Source organism: Salvia miltiorrhiza, unplaced genomic scaffold (genome assembly GCF_028751815.1).
Source record: "Salvia miltiorrhiza cultivar Shanhuang (shh) unplaced genomic scaffold, IMPLAD_Smil_shh fragScaff_scaffold_143_1, whole genome shotgun sequence".
NCBI classification, from domain to species: domain Eukaryota; kingdom Viridiplantae; phylum Streptophyta; class Magnoliopsida; order Lamiales; family Lamiaceae; genus Salvia; species Salvia miltiorrhiza.
In genome coordinates, this window is record NW_026651418.1 from 189,279 (window position 1) to 210,336 (window position 21,058).

At 36.6% G+C, this 21,058-nt stretch overlaps 1 protein-coding gene across 1 annotated transcript; it reads left to right on the forward strand.

Moving 5' to 3' along the window:
* The first annotated feature begins 1,151 nt into the window (after positions 1-1,151).
* Positions 1,152-19,304, forward strand: LOC131002550 (probable sulfate transporter 4.2). The gene is made up of 13 exons (XM_057929020.1): positions 1,152-1,289; positions 1,439-1,546; positions 1,674-1,739; positions 1,849-1,909; positions 2,045-2,130; positions 14,759-14,800; positions 15,145-15,186; positions 15,403-15,519; positions 16,538-16,589; positions 17,718-17,856; positions 17,978-18,066; positions 18,485-18,561; positions 18,798-19,304. Exons 1-13 carry the CDS (start codon positions 1,152-1,154, stop codon positions 19,113-19,115), a joined length of 1,335 nt encoding a protein of 444 aa, XP_057785003.1. The 3' UTR covers positions 19,116-19,304.
* The last annotated feature ends 1,754 nt before the right edge of the window (positions 19,305-21,058 follow it).

Here is a 21,058-nt window from a genome sequence, read left to right on the forward strand (position 1 = left end):
TTGTATTAATGGTCTCCACATGCCCATCTAAAAATTTCATAGGCGACCGGCACTAGAGTCGATAGACTAAATTAAATGTGGGTGAAATTCATTTATTATCGAGACAATTTCGAGAATAATTTATTAAATATATTTGATATTACTTGAGAGACTATACGAACTTTGAAGATATAAATTAGACGAACTGTTTTCCAATTTTTTTTTATCATTTTTAATTCTTCTTTATTTTTATTTTTTTCTTTATTTAGAAAAAACAAATTCATTTTTTCCATCGTCACACCCCACTCTCCTAATTCTGCCTTCCAAATCCCTCCTTTCTATTCAACTTCCATTATTGTTGAGCTCACAAAGTCTCTCTATTTCCCTTTCAGTTTAAATTAAAGTTAACATTATAACTTATATTGAACCTTCGGAACTATAATTGTATCGATCATGAAATGCAATAAAGCACCATTTCTAAAAATGTATTCGATAGTAGATGTTTCAATCAATGTGACACAACCAGAATAATTTATGTTAAGAGGCCTAGTTCAAGCAGCAAAACTGATGCACCAAAAGATTCTATCTCATCAACCGCGTGTAGATATTGAATTGTATTTGTTTGGATATTTGGTCTAGTAATACAACCAACTTAAATTCAGGAAAAATTCAGCCTTTACTACATAAATTATTACCGAATTGTAATTACAATATATCTAATTAAGCACGACAGAAGTCTCACAGAGCAAACTAAACTAATGAATTACAACAAATTAACAAATTAATTTGTTTCAGAAAGTGGTAGTATATAAGTCGACCTAAATATTCAAAAGGATAAAAGAGAAAGAGAGAAACAATTAAAATGAAGAAAAAGTAAGAAACAAAGATTAAAATAACTGGAGCAAGTATCAGTCTCTTCACTTTAAAGGTAATTTTCATCTCCAAAAAGAAATATGTGAAGAATATGAGTGTCTGAATAGTATGTGGTGTGTGACCATCTGCAAAAGTAGACGTGTGGAAATTAAGACCACATGGCCCAGCTTTTAATTTGGTGTTAAAAACAATTTCTACACTCCTATATGATATATCGACATATCATATTAAATGTTAAAATTTAATAACAATTAAAATTGGACTCCTAGTATATATGATATATCGATATATCATATTAAATGGTGACTAGAAAGATACCCCTTGTAATTCCTCCATTCAATTTGTTCGATGACAAGTCCAATGATTCAAGCACACTTATAGCTGCAGTTTTGGGCACCATTTTTGTGCATGTATTTAGTCCATCTTCAATATCTTTGGTGAGGACTGCTTTAATTAACCAAGTTACCAAGATGTTGGGCTGTAAAGAATAATCAAATGCCATTTACTATCATAAATTACCCTCCAATGAACTTTAGCTTGTGTGAAATATATTTAATATGTATTTTTTTTGGCTCTGCTGTTCTAGGTAGGTGAAATACCACAGGGCCTGCCAGAATTTTCCATCCCAAAGAAATTTGAGTATGCTGAATCTTTGATTCCTACAACGATTCTCATTACTGGCGTGGCTATTTTGGTAAGAGAAGTTTTAATCATAACTCTCTCCTACTATAGTTTCTCTTATATCTTCTACTCTCTCATGTTGTTAGAAGTATGCGCTCTTTCAGAAAGGAGATATTGAATGTACAAATTTTAATTTATAGGAGTCTGTGGGAATTGCTAAAGCACTTGCAGCAAAGAATGGTTACGACTTGGATTCCAATCAAGAGGTCTGTTTTCATTGACCTTAGCCCTACTAATGAATTGCATTGCCCTGCATTGTCATGTACCCATTTGTGATGTCAGTATGGAGATATGCTTACCGTTTGTCTTTTACAGTTATTTGGTCTTGGTGTGGCAAACATTGTTGGTTCTTTCTTCTCTATTTACCCGACAACTGGTAGAGTTTTCTGTTCTCTGAATCAATAATTTAATTTCTCTTATAAACTATCAAATAATACTTGTACTAGGTTAGAATAAATGTCACAATTGGTATAGGTTCCTGAAAATTCTTTTCCTCAATTATGTGCTGCAGGATCATTTTCCAGATCAGCTGTGAATCATGAAAGTGGAGCCAAAACTGGCTTATCTGGAGTAATTATGGGAATTATAATGGGATGTGCGCTTGATGTGTGTATTTTAGCTACTTAGTTTGGTGTGTGTTTTGCCATGATTTTATATGATTTTACATAATTTGTTATATTTTGGCGCAGGAATTAGAAGGATTGAAGATGGATGCTCGTGGATGGAAGAAGTCGGTGAAAGTCGAGAATTATGGAAGAAGTTGATTGATTTTGGAGAAGATTAGAGATTGGGCTTGGATTAATTAATTTATATTTAACTAAGCCCAAACTCTTATTTTAATTATTTTGATAGCTTATTTTTTAAATGGGGCCGGAAGCCCATGTCCAAGGGGGAGGCGGACACCTTAGGGATTTTAATCCCATATATATATATATGTGCTTAAGTGAGGGAGCCGCAAGTTTTTTAGAGGGATTAGGTTATATGTTTTACTTTGATTAGAATTAGGAAACACATTCACATATATACATGCAGTAGACGCAACTTTTGATTTCAAAAGCTAGAGTTGACTTTTGCTTTTTGATATTTCCATGCATGCAATTTCTTTATTTTTCATGCAAATTTTCGATTCCCATGTTCTGTTAATCCTTTGCTTTCAAAGTTCAATTTAGTTTAAATTCTTGCATTTGTTTCTGGAATAGCGGCTGGAGTGTTTTCGAATTGGAGCAGACGAGTTTGTTCGAATTGGTTCAAGTGGTGTCTTTAATTTACTTGCAATTTATTTCGATTGTTTTTATGTTTGCTTTTATTTATTTTATTGTTCTAGTTTTAATTATGAGTAGCTAAATCTTTTAATTCGGCGAGAATAATGAAACTCTAATTTAATGACCTGTGAGACCTAATTGGTTATAAAATTGATTCCTATTGATTTTGATTAATTCCTAGGGTTTAAAGATAATTCTGATTTTATTTAAGTCTGATCAACTTAAGTTTAATTGGATTACAGTCAATTAGTTCCTGCCAATCCGTAATTGTTGGAATTGGACTAATTAGTGATATAACTACCATGTTCGTAGTAGGAATTAATTGGTATATTAATTATTACTAGCGTATCTAGGATAATTGATATAAATTGGGTTCCTTCATCTTAATGCTATTAGAATATTAAATCTAGGTCTGGCGTCTCCAGCTAGGTTATATTTTAATAAGGGAAATAAGCAGGTCTGGCGTCTCCAGCTGTTTATCGATACAGTAAGTAGGAATTGGGGTACGTCCGTTGCGTTTCACGGTATCCTATAACTGGTTGGTTGGTAGGGATTGATTAATTATTGCGTCGAGGATCAGAGTTGAATTAGAGTGGATTTATTTGAGCCGAATTACCCTTTTTATTGATTTACTTCAAGCTTATTTTATTTGATTTAATTCTGCGTTTTTAGTTTAATTAATTCCTCTTAAATTTAAGGCGTGGTGGCATCACCAATTTTATAGATTTAGGGATTTGAATGAATTTTAACTGCTCTCTGTGGGATCGACCCTGCTTACCATTATACTAATTTATTTTGGTAATTCCGCAGGAATTATTTGGTGGTATACGACGTCCACCAAATTGGCGCCGTTGCCGGGGAGCGGTGTTAATTGAATTCTTTTCCCTTTTAATCTATTTTTTTTTTCTTTTTGGTTTATGAGCAGATCTTCTAAGCCGAATCTCCTCTACGATTTTGAGATCGAGAAAACCGCACACAGATTGAGGAAGGAGGCCACGGCGAGGAAGCTGCAAGGTCTGGAAGGCTCGGAAATTGCTCCGTCTGATCAGACAGAAACGTTTTTCAAGTCTGAACCTGAAGTTCAGATTGCTGCAGAGGATCCGTTTGCCCAAACAGACCCTGATTCAGAGGCAGACACAGACTGTGAAGAAGGAACCGACTCGATTTTTGTCGCAAGTACTGAGAGCGACATGGCTGACGATCCTAGACTGTGTGATCTCTCCAGCCACGAAGCTGATGACCCCCCAACTCCAATCCGAATGCCGGCAGCTGCTACCGGTATTGAGATAAAGCTTGGACTGCTTAATGTTATCCCAAAGTACTATGGCAAGAAGGGAGAAGATCCGTACAATTTCTTGAGCGAATTCATCAAAATTTGCAAAGTCCAGAAACGCCCCACTGGAGTTACGGAGGAACACTTCAGACTAGCTGCCTTTCCCTTCACCATGACAGCAGAGGCGAACTCTTGGTTCGCGAGTCTTCCACCCTATTCTATCACTTCATGGGTCGAGATGAAAAAGCTATTCCTGGAGCATTTTTTCCCTCCTACCAAGACGAATGCGCTAAAGAAGGAAATTAGTGGAGTGAAGCAGGAGTACGATGAGTCACTGAGCACATACTGGACTCGATTCAGGAGGTTGGTGGATAGCTGTCCAAACCATAAGTTTTCAGAGGGGGATCTGCTGCAGTATTTCTATCAAGGGATGACGGTAGATACCAAAAATCTGGTGAATTCATCAAGTGGAGGAGCATTTTCTCAAAATACTGTGAGCGAAGCCAAACGGTTAATTCAACACTTAGTGGAGGCCACGAGAGAGTATGAGGAGCCGCGCATCCAACTGCTCAAGAAAGCTGCTCAAGCTAGTTCGTCGGATTTTGAGAATAAGTTCGAAGAAAGGATGGGGAAGTTAGAGAGAATGCTAAGTACTGTGGTGGAAAAAGTCGCAACTGCTGGACAACCGACAGAAAGGCCATGTGGTAGCTTTGGCCACACGAGCTTGCAATGCACCGGGGGCGACAAAGATCTTCAAGCCCAAGTGAATTCTTCTCACAACTTTTACAGTTGTTCTGATCCACTGCCGCATTTGCCCAAACAGGACCCCTACTCGAGCAACTACAATGCGCCGTGGAGAGATCATCCTAATTTTCGTTGGAGAGACCAAAGCAATCAAGTGCAGCAGCAGCAGCAACAAAGCTATAGACCGCCTCATCAAAGAGGATTCCAACAAGCACCACCACCTCCACAAGAAAATCAAGGAAAAGCTCTTGAAGAGATGATGAGAGAGTTGATTGGCTCACAACAATTGTTGCAAAATAATTTGCAAACAACCAATGAAGCGGTGCTAAAACTTCAACAGTCTCAAGCAGAGCAAAGGGTTCAGATCGAAGGGTTGGCTCGTCAAGTGTCTCAGCTTGCAACGTCCGTGAATCAACTCAAGGGCCATCAAGGCAAGTTACCATCTCAAGTCCAATTGAATCCGATGGAGAACGTTAGTATGATCACTTTGAGGAGTGGCAAGGAGTTGAGTGAGCCCACAATCCAGAATACAAGGAGTGGTTTGAGCAAGGACTCTGGAGCCGAATCGCAACTGCAACAATCCGGAAATTCTGGAGAGAAAATCGATTCTGCTGCCCAGAATACAGATACGTCATGTTTGGCCAAACAGAAGGGTGACTCCACAGCTGTGCAGAAAGGAAAAGAGGCAGAACACGAGTTGGTTGAGGGTGAGCAGACCAAGGTTCATAAACCTTCGAGCCTACATGATCCCAAGATCGAGATACCTGTTCCCTTTCCTAGAAGGTTAGCAAGGAAGAAGCCTGAGGAAGAGATCAATGACTTCATGAAGATATTCGAGAAGTTGGAGATTAATCTTCCATTCCTCCAAGCGCTCAAACTCCCTCATCTGAGCAAGTTTTTGAAGGACTTCATCGCTGGAAAGTCTAAAAAATCTGGAAAAATTGTGATGGGCGAGAACGTGTCAGCAGTGATACGAAAAGAGTTGCCGCCCAAATGCAAGGATCCAGGTATGTTTTCTCTGCCATGTTTCATCGGTGATACTAAGATTGAGCATGCTATGTGTGATCTAGGAGCTTCTATTAATGTCATGCCCTTAGCTGTTTATAATAACCTAATTGGTGTGAAGTTGGTGGCTACTAAGGTGGTGATTCAGTTGGCTGATGGGTCACGTGTTCATCCTGAGGGTCTTCTAGAGAGTGTTCTTGTAAAGGTGCATGATTTTGTTTATCCTGCTGACTTTTATGTGGTGAAGATGAGTGGTATGCAATCGAAAGAGTCAGCTGGTGTTCTGTTAGGCCGTCCTTTCTTAAGGACCACTAGGGCACTCATTGATGTTTATAGTGGTACTATTTGTTTGGATTATCATGGAGAGAAGTTCACTTTCAATATTGATGATACCATGAAAAATCCTCTTGTTGTTAAAACTGTTTGTGCCACTAACATTACTGACCCTTCTGTCCAAGAACATCTTGAGACTAAATCTATGCAGGACAAGTTGGAACCGACCTTGATCAAAAGAGCAACTGGTCTTGATGCTCGTGGGATGAACAATGAAGAAGTCAAAGAATCTACCAAGTCTCTCCATGCTCACTCGAAATTGGCAGATTCTGGAAATACGTTCTGTTTGCCCAAACAGATCAAATTTCTTCATGCTGACTCAAAACTCACAGGTTCTGGACATACGGTTCGTTTGCCCAAACGGAAGCCACGTTATAGAACTCTGCATTTTAATGTGGAACCTGATCACTAAATTATTAGCAACAAATTACCGCAACTAACACGGTGTAATTGTAGCACAAATTAAGTAACCGAGTATCGTATCCACAGGGACTATTATGACAAATCACTCTAAGTAATCCTAATTAAACTCTAATAATATTCAGGCAAACGAAAGAAGGAAGGTTTAATTAACTTTAAACTAAAACTCAAATAACAATAATTAAAAGATCGTAGGAAAAATCAAATATAAAAACAACTGATCCTAGGGTAGTAAATTCATCAATTAAATCTACGCAATAAATCTATTAACCCTATGTACCAGTTTAATCCAGTTATGATGAGAGATCACTTAAGTAATCAATTACTCTCGCTAGAGCAGCAACGATCGTAGATTAGTAAATTCTCTATCTCCGTTAGGTCTCAAGAAAATATACTAACTCCCAATAGCTCCTAAGAATAGCTCCCTATGATCCACCTATCTCCGCTAGGTCTCAAGGTTAAAATCATATCATACATTCCTGAATCCGCTAAACAGTTATCTCCGCTAGGTCTCAAACCGAATAGCTAAACATGCAAACTATTGATCAGATAATTCACAAGAATTAAGTACCAGGAATTATGAATCATAAACTGGAAGGCACAAAAGTATTAACAAATAAATCACATAAATTCAATCAACTATTTACAAACCCTAGAATCAGTTAAAGGAAACTAGCCAGACATGCTAAAGTAAAACATAAACATAAATAAATAGAATGCAATTATAAAAACTGAATTGTATAAAAACTAAAATAAAAACTGAAGTAGCGACTTGAATCTTCAATCTTGATCCAAGCCTTGAAAACTAGAAAGCAATAAAATTCTAAAGCTAAAAACTAAAGTATGAATACTAAGGTTTTCGGGTGTCTGCCGTCTGATGATGTCCTCCTTTGAAAGGCCAAAAGAGGACCTATTTATAGGCTTCAAATTTCCTTCGGATCACCATGGAAAGTTGCCATGCAAAGTATACTTCTAAAGGTAATTGAATTCTAAAGGTAATAGAATCGTATAAAAATAAGGCAACTTTCCAGCTGGATGCGTGCTCTGGAAACACTCCCACTCTCGCTGCCTGCCCATTCTCGCCAGAGGAATGGATGTCTCTCGGGGAACGGGTTGCGCCAGAGGAATGGTTGATCTCTCTGGCCTCGCCAGAGGAATGGGTTCCGCTCTGGCCTTCTCCAGAGGAACGGTGACTCCTCTGAAATTTAGGTATTGACTTCTCTGGCAGCGGGGACTCGATCCCTCTGCAATGACTTCTCTGCTCTGATCTTCGGCTCTTCTGGCACTTCTCTGTTCTTGACGATTTCTCTGATCTGGGTTGTGACTTTGCTGGATATGACTTCTCTGACTTCGCCAGAGAAATGGATCTCGCCTCTGACACGCCTCTGACATTGATATCTCTGGTGCCAGAGGAACGGTGATTTCTCTGCTCTGGAGATGTCGGCTCCGCTTCTCTGATATTCCGCGGATTTCTCTGGACTGGCTTTTGATTCCTCTGCTCTGGCATTCCAGAACACTTAGAAAACGCCTAATTAATCCAAAATTCTCCAAAATTGCATTCTTTCATCTGGTAAGCCTAAATCTCCTGCAAAGCATAGAATACACCATAAAACGCACCAAATTCCAGAAGATTATCCTAAAACACGCACATACAAACCCCTAAAAAATAGTGTAAATTAAGCATAAATCAGAACCACCTGACTTAAAAGATAAGTGTGAGGAGGAGCTCTGTTTGGAAGCCTATAATACCAACATGGGGTATGCAGATCTAATAGCGATAGCTTATCACAAGCACCGATTCTGGAGAACATTTGAAGTCGGTGAAAAGGTCCGATTCATGCTTGGAAGGCAATGGATAGGTCCTTTTGAGATACAGTCTGTTTGGCCAGGCGGACCAGTGGAGATTAAGAGTTTGGCTACGGCAAAGACGTTTGTAGTCAACTATCACAAGTTGGAGCCATATTGCGATGCATCTCATATGACAACAGTGGAAGAAATTCCATTGTCACCTCAGACGAGATTCTGATTGCATCAATAGTCTAGCCAAAGACTTTAAATAATGGCGCTTATCGGGAGGCAACCCGATTTTCTTTCCCTTTGTTTCTCCCGTTTTGTTTTTCTTTTTCTTTATTTCCGTTTCGTTCAGTTTTTCTTTCAGTTTTAATTCCCTTTCTTTAGATTTAATTTTTGTTAAAGTTTCTTAAAAAAAAAAAAAAAAAAATAGGTGACGCAGCAGTGGATTACGTGAACGTGGCAGCCCTACAACAGAGCATCACAGATTTGAGCGCCACCATTCGACAGGAAATGTGGCGGCAGCGTACACGGTGACTTCCTTCCTTTTCTTATTTTGTTTCGTGTGTTTTTGTGTTGTCTTTGTCTTGGTCTTTCGTTTAGTTGAGTGTCTCGTTGTCCCTTACTTATACTTTATTTTGTTTGCTTGAGGGCAAGCAAAATTTAAGTGTGAGGGGGGCGTCTTTGAGTCTTTGCTTGTTGAGTCAGTTTTTGTTGAGTTTTGTTGAGTTTTGTGAGTTTTCTGGCCAAGTAATTGATAAGTTCAGTTGTGGAGCATGCTGTTAGATTTGAATATGTGTGATAACTTGATCTTTTTCTACTTAAGAATGAGAACTTGTGATTGACAGTGTGTGTTTTGATTAAATGATGTCTGGAATGACAAAATAAGGGCGATGAGTGAATCTAAACTACACATAAGTGAGGTATTGAGCCTAATAGAGTAGAGCACTCTCTACTATTCTTTGTTTTGAGAGATTTGATTATCCATGAAGTCGTGATATCAAGTGTGTCATATGTGGTGAATGATAAGAGGCACTAGGGTAGCCGTTTGGCCTGCTTTTGATTTCCTACCCGTACACTAACCCCTAGTGAGCCATGTTTGAGCCTTGCCGTGATTGTTCATATTAGTCACTATATATATATAGCCAAGGCCTTTTTTTTTTGTGAACCTTCTCTTTGGTCCCATTGTGCATGTTAGAATTGAATTACATCCTAATTGAAATTTTTGAGGAATGTACATAAGGATACTTGTTTGCCCAAACAGAACCTGAGCCGAAATTACATTCTGAATCTAGGACAGAGGGTCTGTTTGGCCGAACAGAGGATGATGATTGACAGTTGGGCAGAATGTTGTGATGTACTCTTGCATGATTGTATTGTTTTAATGAAGTGGTGCAAAAAAAAAAAAAAAAAAAAAAAAAAAAAAAACAGAAAAAGAAAACAGAAAACAGAAAAAAAAGAAAGAAAGAAAAAAAAAAGAGAGGAAATAAAGGTTGCACCAAGGTTGAATTAGTATACATGCATTGAATTGTTTGATGATTATTGCCCATGGTTGAGTTGGAGGTTATTCTTCATATGTTTAGATTTCTTTGGGTGTGATTTGATTCGAGCATGCACGATATTTGATTTTCAATATTTGAGCTTAGGACCCCTAGGATCTTGCCTACATCATTGATAGTCCTTAAGCCCCATTACAACCAAAGAAGAAAGACTTTTTTGAGCCATAATGTGACTGCGAAATATCATGACTAATTGGAGTTTCTTGTTGTGTGAGAATTACCTTATCTTATGGAGAGATTGAATTAGCGTGAGAGTTGCACTCATCGTTACCTCATTTGGACTAGATTGATGATGAAAACACACTTTGGAGATTCATGTTCTTAGTTCGAGAGTTGGGAAGTGATGGTGAATTGCATGATTTGATTTGATAGACTGTTTCGCTTCTGATGCTTTGATGTTGCTTGGCTAGTTGTTTGGTTTGTCGTGTCTTGTCTCGTTTCTTTTTACTTTCCCTTTCTTTGCGTGTGTCGTTGTGTCTGTTTTCCGTTCTTTCGTTTCTAGAGTCTTCGTGTCAAGGAAAGGAGTTGCTTCTAGGGGCTGAATTTCACCATTAATTCTTCTCTTATTTCATACTTGAGGACAAGTATGATTGATTGAGGATATAAAAAAAGAAAGGTGCTGCAGAAAAAAAAAATTGAAAAAAAAAGAAAAAGAAAAGAAAAGGAAAAAAAAAGAGAAAAAAGATGTTGCACCAGTTTGAGTTGAGTATGTAGTATCATTGTTATTATTGGAGTTTTTTTCCCCCGAGTTCAGTTGCTTTCTTTCTTTCTCCATGAACTTGAATTGTGGATGATGGTTTGGATTAGACGTGCGCACTTTGATTTTCAATGCTTGAGCTTAGGACCCATAGGATCTTGCCAAAAATCATTAATGGTCCTTAGCCCCATTACAACCAATGAGAAAAGTCCTTTTTGAGTTACTATGTGACCACGATATATCACGACCGATTGGATCTTCCTTCTTGAGTGAATCTGCAGGAATTATTTGGTGGTATACGACGTTCACCAAATTGGCGCCGTTTCTGTCATGATGACCCGAAATTCACAGGTTCTGGACATACGGTTCGTTTGCCCAGACGGAAGCCACGTTACAGAACTCTGCATTTTAATGTGGAACCACCCGACTTAAAAGATAAGTGTGAGGAGGAGCTCCGTTTGGAAGCCTATAATACCAACATGGGGTATGCAGATCTAATAGCGATAGCTTATCACAAGCATCGATTCTGGAGAACATTTGAAGTTGGTGAAAAGGTTCGATTCATGCTTGGAAGGCAATGGATAGGTCCTTTTGAGATACAGTCTGTTTGGCCAGGCGGACCAGTGGAGATTAAGAGTTTGGCTACGGCAAAGACGTTTGTAGTCAACTATCACAAGTTGGAGCCATATTGCGATGCATCTCATATGACAACAGTGGAAGAAATTCCATTGTCACCTCAGACGAGATTCTGATTGCATCAATAGTCTAGCCAAAGACTTTAAATAATGGCGCTTATCGGGAGGCAACCCGATTTTCTTTCCCTTTTATTTTCCTGTTTTGCCTTTCTCTTCCTTTATTTTTGTTTCGTTCAGTTTTTCTTTCAGATTCTTAGTTTTCCTTCCTTAATTTTAATTTTTGTTATGTTTTAGTTTTTTTTTTTTAAAAAAAAAAGAGAGAAAGATCAATGGGAACGTGGCAGCCCTACAGGAGAGCATTGCGAACTTGAGCGCCACCATTTGACAAGAGCTACGGCGGCAACGCACACGGTGACTTCCTTCCTTTTCTTGTTTTGTTTCGCTTGTTTCTTGTGTTGTCTTTGTGTTTTGTGTTTCGTTGTGTGTCTTCGTTGTCCCTTACTTATGCTTTATTTTATTTGCTTGAGGGCAAGCAAAATCTAAGTGTGAGGGGGGCGGTCTTTGAGTTTGTGTTTCGTTGAGTCAGTTTTTATGTTGAGTTTTGCAGTCTGTTAGCCTTAGGATTGTTGAAATGTTAGTGATGAACATGCTGCCGAATTGGATTGTGTGATGAACTTAAGATTTGACACTTGAGACTTAAGAATTGGTGATTGAAAATTTTGTGTTTTGTTGGATGATATTCGGAATGACAAATAAGAGCAACAATGAATAAAAAGCCACACACAAGCGAGAATTGAGCTTATTAGAGTAGAGCACCCTCTACTATTTTATTCTTGAGTGGTTTGTTATTCATGAGGTTATGATATGTTGTGCGTCATTGGTAATGCATGATAGAAGGCACTAGGGTAGCCCTTTTGGCTTGCTTTTGATTTCCTACCTATGCATTCACCCCTAGTGAGCCCATTGCAGCCTTGACCATGTTCTTTGTTATTAGTCACTAAAACAATTAGCCAAGGCCTGTTTTTGACTCTCTCTTTGACCCTATTGTGCATGTTTGAATTGAATTACATCCTATTTGAATTCTGGAGGAAGTTGCGTCTGTCTGCCCAAACAGAACCAATGCTGAAAACTGTTCTAAACCGTGGAGGGACGATCTGTTTGGCCAAGTCAGTGACTGTTGTTGATGGATGGGCTAATTCTTTCTGTATTGAGCTGAATGGTGAAATAAATCTCTGTATGTTGTTTGAAAGATGTGAATGAAAGGTGCTGAAAAAAAAAGAGAAAAAAAAAGAAAAAGAAAAAAGAAATCGAAAAAAAAGAAGAAGAAAAATGCACCAAGTTGAATTAGTTGAGCATGCAGTTGATTGTGATGATCTTGTTGCCCAAGGATGAGTTAGTGTTGGTTCTTCATATGCTTAGTATTTTTGGATGTGATTCAGTTTAATATGCACAATGCTTGATCTTCAATGTTTGAGCTTAGGACCCCTAGGATCTTGCCTACATAATTGATAGTCCTTAGCCCCATTACAACCAATGAGAAAAGTCCTTTTTGAGTTACTATGTGACCACGGCATATCACGACCGATTGGATCTTCCTTCTTGAGTGTGAATTTCCAAATACATCTTTGAGAAAAGAGTGAATCTTGAGAGGAATTTGTTGTTGCTTAATTTGGACTGAATAGACAATAAAAACACTTGTTTGATATTTCCTCTTCTTGATTTGAGAGTTAAAGATCGATTGTGAGTTTCTTGGTTTGATTTGGCAGTAGGTTTTGTTGCTAGTGTTTGATGATTCTTTGGCTGCAGTTGTCTGTTGAGTTTGTCGTTGTAGTGTCCTTGTCTTTTCTGTTCCTTTTCCGTTTGGTTTTGTGTCCGTTGTTCGTTCTTTATTTTAGAGTTTTAGTGTCGTGTCAAGGAAGGGAGTTGCTTCTAGTGGCTGAATTTCACCATTAATTCTTCTCTTATTTCATACTTGAGGACAAGTATGATCTAAGTGTGAGGGGATTTGATGTGTGTATTTTAGCTACTTAGTTTGGTGTGTGTTTTGCCATGATTTTATATGATTTTACATAATTTGTTATATTTTGGCGCAGGAATTAGAAGGATTGAAGATGGATGCTCGTGGATGGAAGAAGTCGGTGAAAGTCGAGAATTATGGAAGAAGTTGATTGATTTTGGAGAAGATTAGAGATTGGGCTTGGATTAATTAATTTATATTTAATTAAGCCCAAACTCTTATTTTAATTATTTTGATAGCTTATTTTTTAAATGGGGCCGGAAGCCCATGTCCAAGGGGGAGGCGGACACCTTAGGGATTTTAATCCCATATATATATATATGTGCTTAAGTGAGGGAGCCGCAAGTTTTTTAGAGGGATTAGGTTATATGTTTTACTTTGATTAGAATTAGGAAACACATTCACATATATACATGCAGTAGCCGCAACTTTTGATTTCAAAAGCTAGAGTTGACTTTTGCTTTTTGATATTTCCATGCATGCAATTTCTTTATTTTTCATGCAAATTTTCGATTCCCATGTTCTGTTAATCCTTTGCTTTCAAAGTTCAATTTAGTTTAAATTCTTGCATTTGTTTCTGGAATAGCGGCTGGAGTGTTTTCGAATTGGAGCAGACGAGTTTGTTCGAATTGGTTCAAGTGGTGTCTTTAATTTACTTGCAATTTATTTCGATTGTTTTTATGTTTGCTTTTATTTATTTTATTGTTCTAGTTTTAATTATGAGTAGCTAAATCTTTTAATTCGGCGAGAATAATGAAACTCTAATTTAATGACCTGTGAGACCTAATTGGTTATAAAATTGATTCCTATTGATTTTGATTAATTCCTAGGGTTTAAAGATAATTCTGATTTTATTTAAGTCTGATCAACTTAAGTTTAATTGGATTACAGTCAATTAGTTCCTGCCAATCCGTAATTGTTGGAATTGGACTAATTAGTGATATAACTACCATGTTCGTAGTAGGAATTAATTGGTATATTAATTATTACTAGCGTATCTAGGATAATTGATATAAATTGGGTTCCTTCATCTTAATGCTATTAGAATATTAAATCTAGGTCTGGCGTCTCCAGCTAGGTTATATTTTAATAAGGGAAATAAGCAGGTCTGGCGTCTCCAGCTGTTTATCGATACAGTAAGTAGGAATTGGGGTACGTCCGTTGCGTTTCACGGTATCCTATAACTGGTTGGTTGGTAGGGATTGATTAATTATTGCGTCGAGGATCAGAGTTGAATTAGAGTGGATTTATTTGAGCCGAATTACCCTTTTTATTGATTTACTTCAAGCTTATTTTATTTGATTTAATTCTGCGTTTTTAGTTTAATTAATTCCTCTTAAATTTAAGGCGTGGTGGCATCACCAATTTTATAGATTTAGGGATTTGAATGAATTTTAACTGCTCTCTGTGGGATCGACCCTGCTTACCATTATACTAATTTATTTTGGTAATTCCGCAGGAATTATTTGGTGGTTGGCGACGTCCACCAGCGCTTCAATTCCTGACTCCATTGTTTGAATACATACCACAGGTTGATTTGAAGAAATTGTTTCTTCTCCTTTAGTATTGTTAATTTGTTGTATGTGGAAGTGCTTACTTGTTCTTGGCAGACTATGCCTGCCCCTTTTCACTATCGCGTTCATTTTGCTTTGGACTTTCATTGACACTTATTTCTACGTTCTCTTTCTATGACTCATAAAAATCTTTACTGGCATTAAGCTGTCTTGATATAACTGGGAACTTTAAACCCCCATAAAAGGATATGTAGTTTGAAATTGAGATATCTGTGGAGATGGAGCTAACATTTGACTCTCAGCATTGTAAATTCTGTTGCTAATAATTCTGTCTTCTCCTTCATTTTGTGTTTCTTTGCAGTGTGGTCTAGCCGCCATTGTCATTTCTGCTGTTATTGGACTGGTGAGTTGTTCTTTCAAAAGTAGATGAGTCCTACATGTTTTCCTGTCTCAGAAGTATCTGGTATACTTTGCATCTCAAAAAGCATGGCATTTTATCACCATTCTTATAACCAATTGTTGGGAAATTCAATCTGTTAAATAAGATGTGTGGAAGTTATTGTGAACTTCTTTCTTAAGTTTGGCACTCAATCTATAATTTTACACTTCACTGGTTTAGGTGGATTATGATGAAGCTACTTTCTTATGGAGGGTGGATAAAAGAGACTTTCTCCTCTGGACCATTACATTCATCTTTACCTTGTTCCTTGGCATAGAGATCGGCGTCCTTCTTGGTGTAAGTATAGATTATATTGATGATTTTCTATGAATAATTTGAACTGTAATCTTACTTTTTGTCCGGTTACTATTTTTGGTAATTTTTCATCTCTATTTTTTTCCTCTGTTTTCTTAATTATAGAGCAATTATCTTAATAAGGAGACCAGATTATTGAGAACAGGTGTTCGTATACATGGTATATGAAAATAACTTTTGCATATGTTGGAATTCCTCACTGAGATATTCTAATCTTTACTTTAGGATAAAAGTGTAGGTGAAAATAGAATCTAAAACGAAAACAATTTGTAGGATGAATTAATTTTGCCAATTCTGAACTCTATAAGAATTAGTAGGATAGAGAAAAGGCAAATGGAAAGCTATTTTATCTGAGGAAATAGAAGTGTGCTTCCTGCTAGATGAACAACACATTTACTTAGACTCTTCTCATTTAAAACAATTGTTTTGTTTCTATGTCAACATAAACACCATATATAAAATATTTTCCTCCTACAATGTTACTAATTCAATTTTAGTTTTCAGCTACAGTTGTGGATATTGGCTTAAACCACATTATCGTAGTACCAAATTGTAAGCCGTGATAAATTTATGGATTTAATGTGAAGATCTAGCAATCTCATTTAGTTGAAGTGATTTTCTGGTTCAGTACCCGTCAAATCATATATGCCATCTCTTCGATGTTTAAATTGGCTATACTATTTTCCTTATTCTTATGAATGCTTTCTTGTCATTTTGTAGAAAATATATAATGCTTATTGCATCTAAGTTTTTTCATAATTTGACCCAGAAATTCAGCAAAGTGGATTGCCTTTAATAGTATCAAAGGTCGTTCTCAAGTTTTCAAACTACTGCTAACAATTTATTAAGTTCTAACAATGCATTTATCTGATCTAGAATTGCATTCTATTAGAGTCGTGTCAATCCTACTGTTTTCTTTGCTTCTCAATCTTTGATTGAGCCTATCTTAGTAGTTGCAATGTGCTATCTTTTCTCATTGCTTCCCTGTATTGGTGCTTAGGTTGGTGTTTCACTTGCATTTGTCATCCATGAATCAGCTAATCCACATATTGGTAAGTCTTGATCTAATTTAGAAGGATTTGCTTTGCCCAAACAATTAAATTATGTACCTCAATATTGTCATTTATATATATAATATGTCTCCCATTCTGTTCTTTGGCACTTTATGTTTCATCACATGATTTATTGCTTATCAATCGTCCAATGTTCCCAAAATGCTTTTAAATGAAAATATGTTTCAGGAAGCTGTGCCTAGGATATATGCCTCCTGATCACTAACTGATATATTTAAAATCCGAATTTCAAATTACATATATAATTTATACTTAGTACTCCCTCCGTCCGCCAAAAGTGGGGCACTTTAGGTGGGCACGAGATTTAATAAAATTTGTGATGATTTTGATGTAGTGGAGTAAGGGCCCACCACTTTATGAGATATGTGATTGAGATTGAATTTGGAGTGAGTTTTTTTGTAAATAAAAAGTGTTTGGAAGGTTAAAATATTAAAGTGGATGGTGGGACCATTTCCTTAAAAGGAAAGTGGTACACTCTTTGCGGACGCCCGATTTAGTAATTGTGCCCCACTTTTAGCGGACGGAGGGAGTATTTTTCTTGGTTGATTGTAATGAATGAATTGTTACTTAGGATTTTAATCTGATCATAATTGTCTAATTGGTTAGGTTATATATTTCAGATTTTTTTAATTTTTTTTAATTTTTGGATTTTCGGGTTTTTGAATTTTTTTCGCATCTCGCATTTTTTGGAGTTTAGCAGTTTAGCCAAACTGAGTATTCGAACTGCTCTTTCTTGTGTGACCTCATGATTTTTCGTTCAGACTTCTATTGCATCTGCTGGCCTTAAACGATGAAATCTGAGTCATCCCCTACCTGTCTTTCTAGAACTGATATCTTATATAATCCTTTCTGCCTAAAAAGGACATGCAAATAATGTTATCCACTAAGATTTAGCTTGCGTAATTTTATATGAATTGTGTAATAAGCTGCTGGATATTTGAGATGCTTGTGGAAAATATGAGATCTACAAACTTGTAAGCCATGTAAAGTGAAAGAGGTTAACATTGATGCATACATGATCAGGCCAAAGGTTCTTTTCTAAGCTCTACTAGCTGTAAACATAATGGGTGCAATTCATTGAGAAGCCAAACATTATTTCTTTTGCAGCCGTCTTGGGCCGTTTACCTGGCACAACTGTATATAGAAACACGCAGCAGTATCCTGAAGCTTATACGTACAACGGAATTGTGATTGTTCGTGTTGATGCTCCAATCTATTTTGCCAATATAAGCTACATCAAAGACAGGTGACTCGAGAACTTCTTCTTCATTAAGTTAAATCGACCTCATCTAGTCATCTGTCTTGAACTGCTTTACCTTGTTAGTGTTCTGTCATAACCATGCTGCTGTCCTATTTCCCTTCTCTAGGCTCCGAGAATACGAGACTGTAGTTGATGGACCTATAAGGCGAGGCCCTGAGGTCGCAGGAATTCATTTTGTCATTCTTGAGATGGCTCGTGAGTAAATCTTCGGACATTTACTAGCGTTAATGATTGTTTTTACCCATTTTCAAGTTGTTTTTACTTAAATCGTAAACTTTGCTTGACATGCTCAAGCTCAACGAATGCAAATCGAGTATTTGTGGTAAATGCACTAATGCTCGGCCACTACGAGTCGAATATGTCGAGCACTAGTGTATTTGTTGTAAATACATTAATACTCAACATGCTCGACCATTGTGATCGGGCAATGGAGCATTAGTGGTCGAACATTCCTATAAAATGCACTAATACTCGACATACTCGACCTCGTCATAACGGTAAAAAAAGTTCTAAAATGTGTATAATTTGTAAAAGGTGGATATTTTTTAAGTTTTGTTTTCCGAAATGCGTATATATCATTTTGCCCCCATTTACGGTTGGTCTTTTGTTTCAGCTGTCACTTACATAGACTCTAGCGCTGTTCAAGCTCTAAAAGACTTGTACCACGAATACAGATCACGTAACATCCAGGTAAGCAAAGACTTCAACTTAGAGAGCGACAGAGCGTCTACTTTGCATGATTGAGTATTTTTTTCTTTAAGATTAAGATTTATTCAATCCCACATTTTCAATGGGATATAAATCAAAGGGTTCGTCTTACTATGTTTATTTATTAAAGCTAATCATCAAAAGTAAACGCTCCCTTAGCATATATCATGATCATTGAGATGCATCCATTTATAAAATGTTTTGCCTGCATATTTCAGATAGCCGTTTCCAATCCAAATCGAGACGTTCTGCTGACTCTAACAAGAGCCGAGGTGGTCGATCTAATAGGCCGAGAATGGTTCTTCGTTCGCGTGCACGATGCAGTCCAAGTATGTCTACAGCATGTGCAAAGCTTAACCGATTCTTCCATGAGCCAATCTCCATTGCTAGAGAAGAAATCAAGCCTCTTCAATCGACTGCTGAAACAGAGATCAGAAGAAGCAGCCCTGTCTCAGTTGGAGTCGGGAAATCGGGAGATCTCCGCCTCGAGAGACGACGCCGGCCATCTGGAGCCACTGCTGTCAAAGAAGACCTGAGAACAACTGTGATGGTGGTGCCATTGTCTGGTAAGATTGTATGGCAAATGTATGTAAAATTGTGTGTCCAATTCTTTGCATATAGATATATATTGGTTTGAATGTGTTTATTTATTTCAACCTACTCTTTGAGTTATATTGTAATATGATTCTAAAAAAAAGAAAATGTCAAGTGCATTTATTATTATATGTTTTTTATTCTATATTATAGTATTTTCTTTTATTTTCTAGATTTTTGTGCTTTTCATCTTTTATTTTTCTAATTATAAAATATTTTTATGTATAAAATTTTATAGCTAAAAAAGTATTCTATAAATAAAAATAATCTAAAGTGGTTATATGTTTTACATCAATCAAAATTGAAAATTAAGAGATATACTCGCTCCGCCTACAAAAAAAATATTACTCCCTCCGTCCCTGAAATAAGTTCATCTTTTTCCATTTTGGGACGTCCCTCAAATAAGTTCCTCTTTCTTTCTTTCTATTTTTGGACAACTACCCCACCACTAATAATACTTTATTTATTCTTACTTTTCACTTTTTCACCACTCCCAATACTAATTATAACACTTTTTCACATTTTCACCACTCCCAATACTAATTATAACATATTTTTCTTCACTATCAATACACTTTACCATTTTCCTTAAAATCCGTGCCGTCCCCAAAGAGGAACTTATTTTGGGGACGGAGGGAGTACTAGTTTTTTTTTTATATCATTTTAGAGCGTTCACAAAAATTAGTATCTTTCCATTTTTGGAAACTTTCAATTATATGGTGGGTCTCTTTCTCCATTTATAATACAATTAATTATCATTATTAATACTATTTTTTTAACAGAGTAGTTTGGTCCTACTTTTCTGAATCAACGGTTGGATAATAATAATAATAATAATAATAATAATAATAATAATAATAATAATAATAATAATAATACTCCATTCGTCCCAATTTTTAGTATTCATATATTCATTTTTGGATGTCCCACGTTTTGGTATCTATTTCTATTTTTTGTAAAGGTAGGTGAAGCTTTTACTTCACTTTAATTATTTTAACACTCACAAAAAATGTGGGAATCTTATTCCACTCACAATACACCCAACCACTTTACTAAAACTCGTGTCACTCTCAATTGGATACTAATAATATCATCGAAATTAAAGAATAGCCAAAATGTGTGATTCTAAAGAGCATCCTAAAATTGTCTTGTGTATTGATCTTAAGAAAAAAGGAGTACTACATACGTCTCACTATTGTTGTTTCAAAACTTTTGACCACGGTAATTAAAGATAATGTGTAAATTGATAAAAACAAAATGGTAGGATCCATAACTTTTGAAGAGTTAATTGTTACCTTTAATAGAACAATCCAAAATGGTAAGTGAAATCAAAGAAGTACATTTATTGTGTATGTCCAAGTTAGTGCGTCAAATAAAGTTTACATTGTGTACGAATATATTAATCCGATTCTGAAAATTCGAAATTTGCCTAAAATAAAATCCGTCCGATCCAAAAATTCGAATCAAATTCTAATTTTCAATTTGTTACAATTTCAGATCAGATATTCAGATTTCGGGTATTTTTGTTCACCCCTAAATTTTGACGAACCATTTTCATCTGCTGCTTTCTTCCTGTATAAACGAGTCTATATCATCGCCTTTCTTCCTCAAGATTTCTCTAAGAGATGTAGGAGCAGAATTTCTAGTGCACACCACTCGTTCGACAGAAATCCACAAAGAATTAAGGAGCTGTTTTAATGTCTGTGCACGCTCACCAGGTGCTCGACAGAAAACCAAGACTTCTTGATGCCGGAAATCTATTTTAGTATTGAAGATTGTCACCAAAACAATTTATGATGCTTGTATAATGTATTTTAATTATTAATTTGGACTTAAATTATCTTTAAATCAAATTATGAGGCTGTATAAATGACTGTATTTTCCT